General features: G+C 44.1%; 1 protein-coding gene across 2 annotated transcripts in view; it reads right to left on the bottom strand.

Annotated features, from left to right (window-relative positions):
* arnt2 (aryl-hydrocarbon receptor nuclear translocator 2) overlaps positions 1–15,337 on the bottom strand; it is an 88,803-nt gene that overhangs the window by 52,149 nt on the left and 21,317 nt on the right. Inside the window, exons 4-6 of one of the 2 annotated variants that reach the window (XM_079496680.1) lie at positions 12,047–12,248; positions 11,408–11,621; positions 4,398–4,500 (exon numbers count right to left, since the gene is read on the bottom strand). In XM_079496680.1, coding sequence (XP_079352806.1) covers positions 4,398–4,500; positions 11,408–11,621; positions 12,047–12,248 — 519 coding nt within the window. Of the gene's footprint in view, positions 1–4,397; positions 4,501–11,407; positions 11,622–12,046; positions 12,261–15,337 lie in introns of both variants that reach the window. The other variant, XM_079496679.1, reaches the window with a different exon arrangement.

Raw genomic sequence — 15,337 nt, forward strand, 5'->3', positions numbered from 1 at the left:
ACACACACACACACACACACACACACACACACACACACACACACACATTTTCTTAAAAACAGGTGTAAATCATATCCTGGATGATTGCGCGCAGCGATACGAAGGTTTCCTGGTGCGTGTGAAGGTTTGTCACAGTCGTCCGGGTTCTAAAGGGCATCGTACGGAAGAGAGGTTGAGAAACGCTCAATCTAGCAGATCAGATTAAACTCCTAACATTACAGTACAAAATCCTTCTTTTCAGCTGCCTATCATCTCAGCTCTTTGCAACGCCTTCACTGTCTGTGGCTTTCACTTTCTCCTTTCTATTTGTATAGAGGAAATGAGAATATGTCAAAAGTTTCTGGCAACACGCCTTTAGGTATTATTTCTAGGCGTCGTGTGCCAGTGTTGGCCTCCCCGTGTGTAACACAACACAAACAGATAGTGAAGCTAACAGCAACAGAGAATATTATTTTCTTTTCGTTAAAAGTTGTTAGGCGATAACAGAAAGTTGCCCCAGCCTGCTCTGCTGTGCCGCTAGAAGGTCGATAAGGATGGCAATGTTTACTGCTTCGTGGAAATAGAAAGGTTGGGAACCCCTGATTTAATTAAGTGTCTCTATGAAACCATAGCCTTACCATGGACCCTTATAGATCTATAAGACCATAGCCTTACCATGGACCCTTATAGATCTATAAGACCATAGCCTTACCATGGACCCTTATAGATCTATAAGACCATAGCCTTACCATGGACCCTTATAGATCTATAAGACCATAGCCTTACCATGGACCCTTATAGATCTATAAGACCATAGCCTTACCATGGACCCTTATAGATCTATAAGACCATAGCCTTACCATGGACCCTTATAGATCTATAAGACCATAGCCTTACCATGGACCCTTATAGATCTATAAGACCATAGCCTTACCATGGACCCTTATAGATCTATAAGACCATAGCCTTACCATGGACCCTTATAGATCTATAAGACCATAGCCTTACCATGGACCCTTATAGATCTATAAGACCATAGCCTTACCATGGACCCTTATAGATCTATAAGACCATAGCCTTACCATGGACCCTTATAGATCTATAAGACCATAGCCTTACCATGGACCCTTATAGATCTATAAGACCATAGCCTTACCATGGACCCTTATAGATCTATAAGACCATAGCCTTACCATGGACCCTTATAGATCTATAAGACCATAGCCTTACCATGGACCCTTATAGATCTATAAGACCATAGCCTTACCATGGACCCTTATAGATCTATAAGACCATAGCCTTACCATGGACCCTTATAGATCTATAAGACCATAGCCTTACCATGGACCCTTATAGATCTATAAGACCATAGCCTTACCATGGACCCTTATAGATCTATAAGACCATAGCCTTACCATGGACCCTTATAGATCTATAAGACCATAGCCTTACCATGGACCCTTATAGATCTATAAGACCATAGCCTTACCATGGACCCTTATAGATCTATAAGACCATAGCCTTACCATGGACCCTTATAGATCTATAAGACCATAGCCTTACCATGGACCCTTATAGATCTATAAGACCATAGCCTTACCATGGACCCTTATAGATCTATAAGACCATAGCCTTACCATGGACCCTTATAGATCTATAAGACCATAGCCTTACCATGGACCCTTATAGATCTATAAGACCATAGCCTTACCATGGACCCTTATAGATCTTTAACTCTTGAGAGTGTACATGTTACACTCTAAAGAGTTAAATTATTGTTAAACATCCCCATTACTTATTTACAAGAAGTCTATACAATTAGAGAATGTAGAACAATTGTTATTTTGATCAACGTTTGCCTGTTATCTCTCCTAATGGTATATACAGCATGGAAAATATGCCATCCAACGATAAAATATTCTTTAGTTTTGGGTCTGAGAGGCTAAATGTCATCAAATGGTGGTCTGTGGCTCAAATGAAAAAAATAATAATGGAGCTTGACATTTGTTTATATCCAATGGCCAGATGTGTGGTGGATGAACCCAACCCAATATCCCCAGATACAACCCCAGTATCTATTCCATTAGGGATGCACGATATAATCGGTAGCATAATCGGAATCAGCCGTATCGGCCATAAAAATGCGGTATCTGCAGATTATGACCTTTCAAATAATCGGAGGTCGGATATAGGTCATAATTTCATAATCGCACAGCCCTAATTCGATGGAATTCTAAATGATGCCCATTAGAGAGCATCGTGTCCGGCTTGCAGAACTTTTTAGGCTCATTAGGTCCACTAGCAGAGCCTGACCAGAGCCTTTTGTGGTGATTTCGAAGTCGGTGGGGCAAACGGTTCTCGAGTTACGTGCATTACAACCGCACACACACACACACACGTACGTACGCACGCACACAGAGACGTGGCGCTTATAGTAGGATGACTGAATCACTTCCCCATCATTCCAATCAATCACATAAGAATTTCTATTCCAGAAACATCTGTGTGTGGAACTGTGGATATTATAATAATTACATATAGGCTGCTAAGTAGAACACACTTCAAAACATGTCACTTGTTTTTGGAACATTCTGTGCTTTCTTTACATCTCTCTCTCTCTCTCTCTCTCTCTCTCTCCTTACATAAGATGCACTGTCTACATTTAAACATGTTTACCTGTCAGAATTGTGTTATGGCGTTGAGGGATTACCTCATACCTCCCCGGATCTCCAAACACAGCCGACATGAATTCAAAACACGTCAAGGGTCTTTGGTTTGTCTGATTGTGTCTGACAGCTTAACCACCCATCAAGACCTGAGACCAGATTCTTTAATCTATAGTCTTCTATATCATGAGTCAGTTTTCTGAAAAACCCTTTTCCCTGTTTCTATATCAGCAGGTCTCAAACTATTTCATGTCAAGGACCCCCAAACAGACTGTCACTTGTTTTTGGAACATTCTGTGCTCCAGTAGAACTAAATGTTAGGGAGGGACTAGTGGAGAAGAGATCCAGTAGAACTAAATGTCGGGGAGGGGCTAGTGGAGAAGAGATTCAGTAGAACTAAATGTTAGGGAGGGACTAGTGGAGAAGAGATCCAGTAGAACTAAATGTCAGGGAGGGGCTAGTGGAGAAGAGATCCAGTAGAACTAAATGTCGGGGAGGACTAGTGGAGAAGAGATCCAGTAGAACTAAATGTTAGGGAGGGACTAGTGGAGAAGAGATCCAGTAGAACTACATGTTAGGGAGGGACTAGTGGAGAAGAGATCCAGTAGAACTACATGTTAGGGAGGGACTAGTGGAGAAGAGATCCAGTAGAACTAAATGTTAGGGAGGGGCTAGTGGAGAAGAGATCCAGTATAACTAAATGTCGGGGAGGACTAGTGGAGAAGAGATCCAGTAGAACTAAATGTCAGGGTGTGACCACTGACTAGTGGAGAAGAGATCCAGTAGAACTAAATGTCAGGGTGTGACCACTGACTAGTGGAGAAGAGATCCAGTAGAACTAAATGTTAGGGAGGGACTAGTGGAGAAGCGATCCAGTAGAACTAAATGTTAGGGAGGGACTAGTGGAGAAGAGATCCAATAGAACTAAATGTTAGGGAGGGACTAGTGGAGAAGAGATCCAGTAGAACTAAATGTTAGGGAGGGACTAGTGGATAAGAGATCCAGTAGAACTAAATGTCAGGGAGGGACTAGTGGAGAAGAGATCCAGTAGAACTAAATGTTAGGGAGGGACTAGTGGAGAAGAGATCCAGTAGAACTAAATGTCAGGGAGGGACTAGTGGAGAAGAGATCCAGTAGAACTAAATGTCGGGGAGGACTAGTGGAGAAGAGATCCAGTAGAACAAAAAGTCATTGTATTATGCTTGGAAGCTTGCGCTCTGGAAAAAAGCAGATCTACAAGCTCACAGTATGGAACAGTGACGCCCGTTAAATAATGTACCTCATGATGACCACTAGTGGTTAACCCGTTTAGACCTGAGAACTGATTCTACAAATGTCTTCTAAATCATGACAGTTAAACCTATGTTTCTATGTCAGTGGTTTTTGATTGATTGATTGATTTTATTAGACAATGAGATGCAAACAGTACAGGGTACATTAAAGCACATTTGTTCCAAAAGGACAGCTTCTCAAACCATTTCATGTCAATGACCCCCATAATAAGATGTATTTGGCCGCGGACCCCCATCTCAAAATATGTTGTTCCAGGGACTTCGCCAGAAGCAAAGATTTGAGTTAAAAACTTTCGCTGTGAAAGAATATATGTTCAAACATTTGCACATATGTTGTACAGATCTACAGAGTGCCACGCTACGAGCTTGTAGATCTGCTATTTTTCAATAGCTAAAGTATAACATAATGCTTAAAACACCAAAAGGGGTTCCCCTGTCCTGAATGGGTTAAACGACATACCTCATGCGACAGATGAAGGATCGTCTAGAACCCATACACATCCTCATGGACGATTGTTGGCCCTCTTTCTTCACTGTACCAGTCTTCAGGTCCAGGATACGACCTGGACACACACACACACACACACACACACACAAAAACAATATTATATTTGTGTGCGCATTTATTCTAAAATACCATTTGTAAATCCTCAATTCTGACTGTGAATTGTAAATCTGCATTTGTGAGTAGACCAAAACACGCATTTTTAACTGTTGAACCATGTTGAGACAAACGTCACGCATTGTTATGATAATTTTCACAAATGTATTGTTAATATTCCACGATTTACTAATGTGTTTCCATGATTTACAAATGTGTTTTGTATTTTTACAAAAACAATATTAGATTTGTGTGTGCATTTATCCTAAAATAACATTTGTAAATCCTCAACTCTGCGTGTCAGTTGTTGCCGCTGCATTTGTGGGTAGACGAACACACGCATTCAGATTTTCTCACTGCATTTGTGGGTGGACGAACACACGCATTCAGATTTTCTCACTGCATTTGTGGGTAGACGAACACACGCATTCAGATTTTCTCACTGCATTTGTGGGTAGACGAACACACGCATTCAGATTTTCTCACTGCATTTGTGGGTAGACGAACACACGCATTCAGATTTTCTCACTGCATTTGTGGGTAGACGAACACACGCATTCAGATTTTCTCACTGCATTTGTGGGTAGACGAACACACGCATTCAGATTTTCTCACTGCATTTGTGGGTAGACGAACACACGCATTCAGATTTTCTCACTGCATTTGTGGGTAGACGAACACACGCATTCAGATTTTCTCACTGCATTTGTGGGTAGACGAACACACGCATTCAGATTTTCTCACTGCATTTGTGGGTAGACGAACACACGCATTCAGATTTTCTCACTGCATTTGTGAAACACCAACACAAGGTAAGAAGGTCTCAAAAAGATGATTGGCTGCCTCTAAGCCAATGGGAGACTTACTTTAAAACACATAGTCTGAAGGGTTAGTTGCAACTCAATACTCATGGTTGTGGGCCTGGTATCAGTCATTTGGATTCCATATGTAATCATGTTGCGCAGAGAGCTTGTAGATTGGCTATTTTTGATTATCCTTAAGATTGGAGCATTTTGAAGCGGTGAAACTAGCAATATGTTCAGAAGTAAACTCCATATTCAGAAATATCTTCCCTAAATCCAATGGTCTGAAATATTTAAATCGGTGATATGCATACATTGTAGAAAACTGCACACATTAACAAATCGTGCATTAGGAATTGGCCTGAATTAATCCATGAATACTGTGACAAGTATCTTGTCTCATGCACCACCCCATAGGTCACTATGGTCACTCCCCATAGGTCACTATGGTCACTCCCCATAGGTCACTATGGTCACTCCCCATAGGTCACTATGGTCACTCCCCATAGGTCACTATGGTCACTCCCCATAGGTCACTCCCCATGGTCTCAGGCCTGTGTGTTTGAAACATTGAGTACATGCCTGCATCAATGGAATGAAGATCTAAACATTTGTTTTATTACTAATGTGCCTCGAAATCCATTAACACTGCCTTTTAGAACAGATTGGTTTGGGGGGTGATGCAGTGAAAAGGCATGTTGCTATTCACTGGTAAACTAACCTTGGTTTTTAAATATCTAAAGATACTGTAGGCTTGGATTTTACAAAAAAAGCCCCCCTTTTAAAATACATACACACACACACAAACACACGCACGCACACACGATCGCCATCAGAAACAAATCTCTCTCTCTAAATCTCTCAAAACCAAAACCAAGCAAACAAGACCATTTGCACGAGTGTGAGTTTCCTGTAAGAAGCTACGGTGACTTCATGCCCCCCCTGACGAGTGTGCGTGTGTGTGTGGGGAGGGGGGGGGGGGGGCTTCCAAGGAACCTGATGAGACAGGATGAGTGTCCAACACACACACACACACACACACACACACACACACACACACACACACACACACACACACACACACACACACACACACACACACGCACACGCACACGCACGGTTGCAGGGAACGGGATTGCTGAAGGTTGTTGTTTATCCCAGGATGAGTCAACTGTTCTCTCTGTGTTTCTCGGAGTAGGAATGGATGCCATTCTAAGATCCACACAGCATCAGAGAAGCCTTTGTCCCGCAAGATATATCTGTGTGCGCGCACATGTGTGTGTGTGTGTGTGTGCATGTGTGCGTGCATGTGTGTGTGCATGTGTGCGTGCATGTCACACACACCTGAAGTCCTTGGGAAGGAGGGGGGGTGAATTACATTTGCCAGCGGCTGTGTGTGTGTACAGTAAGAGCAGCGGTTAGTTACTCAACCCTAATCATGAGAGTCAAAGACTTGCAGAAAAAGAAAGATGAATTCCTGTGGCTTTGTCAGATAGACAGACAGACAGACAGACAGACAGACAGACAGACAGACAGACAGACAGACAGGTGCAGAGCGACAGACAGACAGACAGACAGACAGACAGACAGACAGACAGACCAAAAAAACCTGCCAGTAATATCCACCCCGTCACCCTCTGGACCTTCGGGAACCCCTTTTGGTGTTTAAAGCATTACTTTAAACTTTAGCTATTGAAAAATAGCAGATCTATGAGCCTGTAGATCTGCTATTTTTTTTAAATTGTGAAAATGTGACGCAAGTCTTTGAATATATATTCTTTCTGAGCGAACGTTCGACCCCCACCTGAACATATGTTGTTCCGTGGACCCCCACCTGAACATATGCTGTTCCAGGAACCCCCACCTGAACATATGTTGTTCCATGGACCCCACCTGAACATATGTTGTTCTGTGGACCCCACCTGAACATATGCTGTTCCATGGACCCCACCTGAACATATGTTGTTCCGTGGACCCCCACCTGAACATATGCTGTTCCATGGACCCCCACCTGAACATATGTTGTTCCGTGGACCCCCACCTGAACATATGTTGTTCCATGGACCCCCACCTGAACATATGTTGTTCCGTGGACCCCCACCTGAACATATGTTGTTCCATGGACCCCACCTGAACATATGTTGTTCCGTGGACCCCCACCTGAACATATGTTGTTCCGTGGACCCCACCTGAACATATGTTGTTCCATGGACCCCACCTGAACATATGTTGTTCCATGGACCCCCACCTGAACATATGCTGTTCCGTGGACCCCCCTCTCCCCAGAAGCAAAAGATAAGAGTTTGGGCGGCTGTGGCTCAGGAGGTAGAGCGGGTCGTCCAATGATCCATGGGTCGGGAGTTCGAATCCCAGCTCCTCCTCCTGTCCACATGTCGAAGTGTCCTTGAGCAAGACACTGAACCCTACACTGCCTCCAGCGATCGCCACCGTTGGTGTGTGAATGTGTGAAGTGAGGACGCTGGCGTCGACTGTTCACCTCTTCACCTCCCAATGTGTGAATGAATGGACCATTGTAAAGCGCTTTGAGTAAGCACGTAGTGCATAGAAAAGCGCTATAAAAATGCAATCCATGATGAGTTAAAAAAACGTTTGTTGTGAAAGAATATATATTCAAAGATTTGCACCACGTTTCAACGATTTTTCAAAAGCTACAGTTTCAAATAATGGTTCAAGTGGTTTAACCCTACGAGGTGGCACACAGATGGTTAATAATGGTTCAAGTGGTGTAACCTACTAGGTGGCACACAGATGGTTAATAATGGTTCAAGTGGTTTAACCCTACTAGGTGGCACACAGATGGTTAATAATGGTTCAAGTGGTTTAACCCTACTAGGTGGCACACAGATGGTTAATAATGGTTCAAGTGGTTTAACCCTACGAGGTGGCACACAGATGGTTAATAATGGTTCAAGTGGTTTAACCCTACTAGGTGGCACACAGATGGTTAATAATGGTTCAAGTGGTTTAACCCTACGAGGTGGCACACAGATGGTTAATAATGGTTCAAGTGGTGTAACCCTACTAGGTGGCACACAGATGGTTAATAATGGTTCAAGTGGTTTAACCCTACTAGGTGGCACACAGATGGTTAATAATGGTTCAAGTGGTTTAACCCTACGAGGTGGCACACAGATGGTTAATAATGGTTCAAGTGGTTTAACCCTACTAGGTGGCACACAGATGGTTAATAATGGTTCAAGTGGTTTAACCCTACGAGGTGGCACACATACTGTATGGTTAATAATGGTTCAAGTGGTGTAACCCTACTAGGTGGCACACAGATGGTTAATAATGGTTCAAGTGGTTTAACCCTACTAGGTGGCACACAGATGGTTAATAATGGTTCAAGTGGTTTAACCCTACGAGGTGGCACACAGATGGTTAATAATGGTTCAAGTGGTTTAACCCTACTAGGTGGCACACAGATGGTTAATAATGGTTCAAGTGGTTTAACCCTACGAGGTGGCACACAGATGGTTAATAATGGTTCAAGTGGTTTAACCCTACGAGGTGGCACACAGATGCGTTCCAGGTCTTAACCCGTTCAGGACGGGTTAAGGGTTAACCCCTCTTGGTGTTTTTAGCATTATGTCATACTTTGGGTACATGTGTTTGGTCCGACGATTCATTGATCCGATACCCCAACCCCTAACCTAACCATAACCGCAAGCACGGGAGCAGGCGCTAGTCCGAGGTGCGGACGCATATCGAACCAATGCTCCGTCGGACCATAGTATGCCTCCCCATACTTTAGCTATTGAAAAATAGCAGATCTACAAGCTCATAGCGTGGCACCGAGTGCTATGAGCTTGTAGATCTGCTATTTTTGAAAAATCATGAAAATATGCTGCAAATCTTTGAATATATATATATACGTTTCTAACTCAAATCTTTGCTTCTGGGGGGTCCCTGGAACAACATATTTTGAGATGGGGGTCGGCGGCCAATTACAGTTTTCTGATAAACATGGGGTTTATCAGAAAACTGTCAGGATTTAGAAGACATTTGTAGAATCGTCCTCAGGTCTAAATGGGTTAATGGAATAACAAGCCGTTTTGCTCCCGTCAACCGTCGGGCCAGAAAACGAGGGGAACCTCAACGGAGGACGAGACGAGACGAGACCTGAGCTCAGGTTTTGGGTTGACGGCTAATCAGAATATTTTAGATGAGGTTCAGCAGCCGTGGGATCCGCTCTGGCACATGGAGCTGTGCTGCTCGTCTTCCTGGTTTCAGGGGGGGATAAAAAAAACAGCCCGCTGCCATCTCACATTAATCAAATCACGGCCCAAGCCTGGAGCCAAAACATGCCCAACTATACTAATGGCAAGTATTGCATACAGCTTACGTTAAAAAATTCGGAACTATCCCTTCAACCCACTGCCCGCCAGGATTAATTAATAGCAACATGTGTTAGACTTTAATATATTAGCGCCCCTCACTTCACACAGGTGTGATTTTTTTTAGTAAGAATTTGATTACGAAGGTTTTCAGAAACCCTTCGGTCAGGTTTTGGGAGGCGTTTTTAGAATCGGCCTCAGGTCTAAATGGGTTCAGAGCCTTGCTCAAGGACACTTCGACACTAACTCTGGGGGAACCCACAGGGATCGAACCGGGAACCTCACGGTTCCCATCTGGCCACTCTATACCCGCTGATATACTGCCACTAAATTCCTTGGGTGGAAATGTGCACATTTTGATAAACGTACGATGAGACTTGCACGGGGAAGTTGCAACGTCCAGGTGTGATTAAAATCCAATCTTATTTATGTTATTGTACATTTCAGAGGTAATAAAAGCATGTTGATGTGCAGAGGCCGTATGAATGTCTGGCATACAGTCGATGCCAAAGACTGACTCAGACTTCCTCAGAAGTCAACTGAACTTGATCCTTTTTCTTATTTGCGAGTTTATTCACCAGATTTCCTCACAACAACCCAAGCTGATCCGACTGTAATTTGCCAGTTTTTTGCAGTCAGATTTCTTTCATAAGAGCTGAGCTGCTCATTTCCTTCTGGAAGGTTTTCCCCTCAGATCGCTTCAGAAGAAACCCAGACCATCGTTTCACCACAACACATTACCGACAGACAGTAACAACTGGGGTTCAGAAAACAATCATGTTTTTCCATTTCAGTCAGCAGTGTGTGTGTGTGTGTGTGTGTGTGTGTGTGTGTGTGTGTGTGTGTGTGTGTGTGTGTGTGTGTGTGTGTGTGTGTGTGTGTGTGTTCACAGTCATCAGTGGCTGCATTCTTCACTTCAGCTTGCTGGCAAAACAAAAAGGACTGAGACACACACACACACACACACAGGCTAAAAGAACCACACAGCAAAATTACTCAACATTCTGCTTTAGTTCTACTGACTTACACTCAATTAAATTACACACACACGAGAAGTGGCTTGGAAGGAAGCTATGACATCAAAGTCTAGTGTGTGCGTGCGTGCATGCGTGCATGTGATGTGTTTTTTTATATGTACTATAACACAATTCTTTATGGAGATTATTGTGTTATGTGGATTTCATGCTCCTGCTGTAGTGAGACAGACGGGTCGACTGGGGTCACAGGGACAGAGAAGCAGACAGACAGGTAGGCAGGCAGGTAGGCAGGCAGACAGGCAGACAGAGGGACAGACAGACAGACAGTGCAGTAACTGAATGAGAGGGAGATTTCACATATCAATGGCGCCCTCTAGTGACCACAGTGGATAATGTCTGTCAGTACATCATCATCCAAAAATGACTGCCTTGCTTTTTGGTTTTTATCATACCTGTCATGGAGTTCTCAGAGGTGCTGAGCTGTTATATTTTACCTGTCATGAAGTTTTGTAGTTTTTTTTAATGATACCCGTCATGGAGTTTTGTAGTTTTTTATCATACCTGTCATGGAGTTTTGTAGGTTTTTTTTATCATACCCGTCATGGAGTTTTGTAGTTTTTTTTTAATCATACCCGTCATGAAGTGTTGTAGTTTTTTATCATACCTGTCATAGAGTTTTGTAGTTTTTTTATCATACCTGTCATGGAATTTTGTAGTTCTTTTTATCATACCTGTCATGGAGTTCTCAGAGGTGCTGAGCTGCTCTCTCAGCTTGTCCACGTCGTCGGGGTGGACCTGCTCGTACAGCGTGGAGCCGAACCACTCGTTCTGAGGGTGGTTGAGGACGGGCGTCACTGAGTCCGACACGTAGATGACCCGACCCGTCTCCGCGGCGACCACGAACAGGAAGCCGTCCGCCGCCTCCAGGATCAGGTGCTTCAGTTCCTGAGGGGTGGGGGGGGGCGGACGTTCACGCGTTACTACAGGGTTCGTTTCGTCGATTAAACATTATGACCAAGAATGTTGGTCGAGCACCTTTTTTCACAGACGAAAACTAAATCGAAAATAAATGGATAGATTTATTTTATCTAAAATGAGCCCAAATCGACATGAAATGAATGCTTAAACATGTAGCTAGGTGTAATGTTAGAGTCCACAGAAGTGAACCTTTCAAGCCCGTTTCTCTGCAAGACATTACTCTATAATCTCAAAAACTGGTGGGTCAAACTGAACAAACAAACCAATATGTAAATTTGAAGCTATGATTCCCTGCTTTCATATGACATGAAAAAACGAAAATTTAAAAAATGTCTGACAGACAGACAGACAGACAGACAGACAGACAGACAGACAGACAGTAACATAGTTACCTGTTCGGTGAGGAAGGAGGGCTTGTAGGCTCCGTCCGTAGACGTGTTCCCCGTGCCTCTCATAGACTTCATGTGCGACACGGCCATCCTCAGGATGGTCAGCTTGTCAGGTTTTCGCGCCAGCGCGCTGCATGTGGGCACCATGTCACTGAGCTCCGTGATGTACTGGGTCATCTTGTTGCGTCGGCGGCGCTCGATCTCGCTGTGATTCTCTCTGGAACAGAGAGGAGGAGTTAAGATACCCGCCCTGTCCCCTGCCCTGCCCTATCAGAGAGGAGGAGTTAAGATACCCGCCCTACCCCCAGAGAGGTGGAGTTAAGATACCCGCCCTACCCCCAGAGAGGAGGAGTTAAGATACCCGCCGTGCCCCCAGAGAGAAGGAGTTAACCCATTTTGGGCGGGAACCCCTTTTGGTGTTAGCATTATGTTATGCTTTAGCTATTGAAAAATAGCAGATCTACAAGCTTGTAGCGCGGCACAGAGTGCCGAAAAATCGAAGAACGACTGACATAGAAACATAGCTTTTTCAGAAAACTGTCAGGATTTAGAAGACATTTTTAGAATCGGATCTCATTTTAGATCTCAGGTCAAAATGGGTTAAGATACCCGCCCTGCCCCCAGAGAGGAGGAGTTAAGATACCCGCCCTGCCCCCAGAGAGGAGGAGTTAAGATACCCGCCCTGCCCCCAGAGAGGAGGAGTTAAGATACCCGCCCTGCCCCCAGAGAGGAGTTAAGATACCCGCCGTGCCCCCAGAGAGGTGGAGTTAAGATACCCGCCGTGCCCCCAGAGAGGAGTTAAGATACCCGCCCTGCCCCCAGAGAGGAGTTAAGATACCCGCCGTGCCCCCAGAGAGGTGGAGTTAAGATACCCGCCGTGCCCCCAGAGAGGAGTTAAGATACCCGCCGTGCCCCCAGAGATGAGTTAAGATACCCACCCTGCTCCCAGAAAGGAGTTAAGATACCCGCCCTGCCCCCAGAAAGGAGTTAAGATACCCGCTCTGCCCCCAGAGAGGAGTTAACAGTTTGACGGCCGGGAATTGTTTGATCCAGTGTTGCGCCGCTGCGTAATACGACAGACCCGCTATTTGTTTTATGAACCTAAATCGCATCGCATTAAAAAATAATAAAAAAAGTCCGCCTCTGCCGTGGAGCAGGGGGAGAGACGAAACCGGAAATCGAAACTTATGCTGGGCTGCTAGGGCTTCTGGGAAATTGAGCCCAATGCAAGTGGACGGGGGGCTTGTTTGGACTACAACTTGCTCTGCACTCTGGTTTCGTTTCGCATTGTCATGGCCGCTGGCTCGTTTCATCATAACAAGACGACGGACCATTTCTTACCCGATTTTCACGGAACAAATGCCCAAATACTTCAGCGTATGCTCCAAAGGTAATAAAACAATCCAGGCAGCGTAGGAAATTTGATTAAAAGGCGGGTTCCGCGTGATGTGGCGTCAAACTGTTAAGATACCCGCTCTGCCCCCTGCCCTATCAGAGAGGAGTTAAGATACGCGCCCTGCCCCCTGCCCTGCCCTATCAGAGAGGAGTTAAGATACCCGCCCTGCCCCCAGAGAGGAGTTAAGATACGCGCCCTGCCCCCTGACCTGCCCTATCAGAGAGGAGGAGTTAAGATACGCGCCCTGTCCCCTGCCTTGCCCTATCAGAGAGGAGTTAAGATACCCGCCCTGCCCCCTTCCCTGCCCTGCCCTAAAAATCGGAGATCTACAAATCTACAAACAGAGTGCCGCGCTACGAGCTTGTAGATCTGCTATTTTTTATTTATTTTATCGTGAAAATGTGTCGCAAATCTTTGAATATAGATTATTTCAGAGCGAACGGGGTCAGTGGCAAATTACATATAGTTTGTGGGGTCCTTGACATGAAATATTGAGAACCACTGACATAGCAACAGGTTTTTCAGAACACTTTTTAGAATCGGCCTCAGTCCTAAATGGGTTAAGATACCTGCCCTACCCCGCCCTACCCCCGCTATGCAGACAGGAGTTAAGATACCCTACCCCACCTATCTGTCGGTGTCCCTTTTATGCCCATATGAATATACTTGCCCAATGAATATACTTTACACATTTTCCACTGTTTTTATTATACTTTATATAGAAGCTGAATGAATATACTTTACACATGTTCCACTGTTTGACACTTGCTTTGGCAGTCCAGAAAAAAGTCCATTGCAGTAATCATGCCAAGAAAAAACAAAGGCGTGGATCAGCGTTTTTGCATCGTCCAATGACAAATAGGCTCTGATTTGTGCGATATTTCTAAGGTGAAAAAAGGCAATCTTGGTAACATGATTAATGTGTGAATTAAAATTCAATTCAGAATCAATAATGACCCCCAAGTTCTTTACTGTACTGTTACTTTCTACAGTCAGGTTGCCAAGTCTGCTTATTACTGATTCTTTCTGCTCACTAGAACCGATTATGAGAACTTGTGTCTTATCCTCATTTAGCTTTAGAAAGTTCTCACTCATCCAGCATTTGATGCTAGACAGACAGGTCATCAATGGGTCTAAAGCACAGGGATCATCTGGAGCTACAGAAAGATATAGTTGGGTATCATCAGCATAGAAATGGAAATTCAGGGGACCAAGAATTGAGCCCTGTGGAATACCAGAACCGATGTCGTGTTTGTCTGAGTCAAACTCAGCTAGATTGACAAAATAACTTCTGTTTGTGAAGAGTCTGCTATAAACACAACACAAGATTTATAGCTAAATAGCAATAAACACAACACGAGATCAACACTGGTATCGGTATTCGGTATCGGCTAACACAGAAATTGTGGTATCGGGAACGAAAAAAGTGTATCGGGACATCCCTAGCTCTGTTCATGTCAGTCTGCATAATGTCTGTTCATGACAATACTCTGTCTGCATAATGTCTGTTCATGACAATACTGTCTGGATAATTTCTGCTCATGACCGTACTGTCTGCATAATGTCTGTTTGACACAATACTCTGTCTGCATAATGTCTGTTTGACACAATACTCTGTCTGCATAATGTCTGTTTGACACAATACTTTGTCTGTTTAGATCTTTCACGAGTGAAAGATCTGAGGGTATAAACATACAAGTGGTTATAATTTACATCAAAGCCAAAGTTTGCAGTCAGCAAACGTTGCTTTTCAGAATGGCCACTGCCAGCTTAGAGGGGCCACCGTCCTGTTGTCAATGCTCTAATTAAACTTACAGGGGCCACTGTCCTGTTGTCAATGCTCTAATTAAACTTACAGGGGCCACCGTCCTGTTGTCAATGCTCTATTTAAACTTACA

Source organism: Electrona antarctica, assembly GCF_951216825.1.
Source record: "Electrona antarctica genome assembly, chromosome: 3".
Lineage (NCBI taxonomy): Eukaryota > Metazoa > Chordata > Actinopteri > Myctophiformes > Myctophidae > Electrona > Electrona antarctica.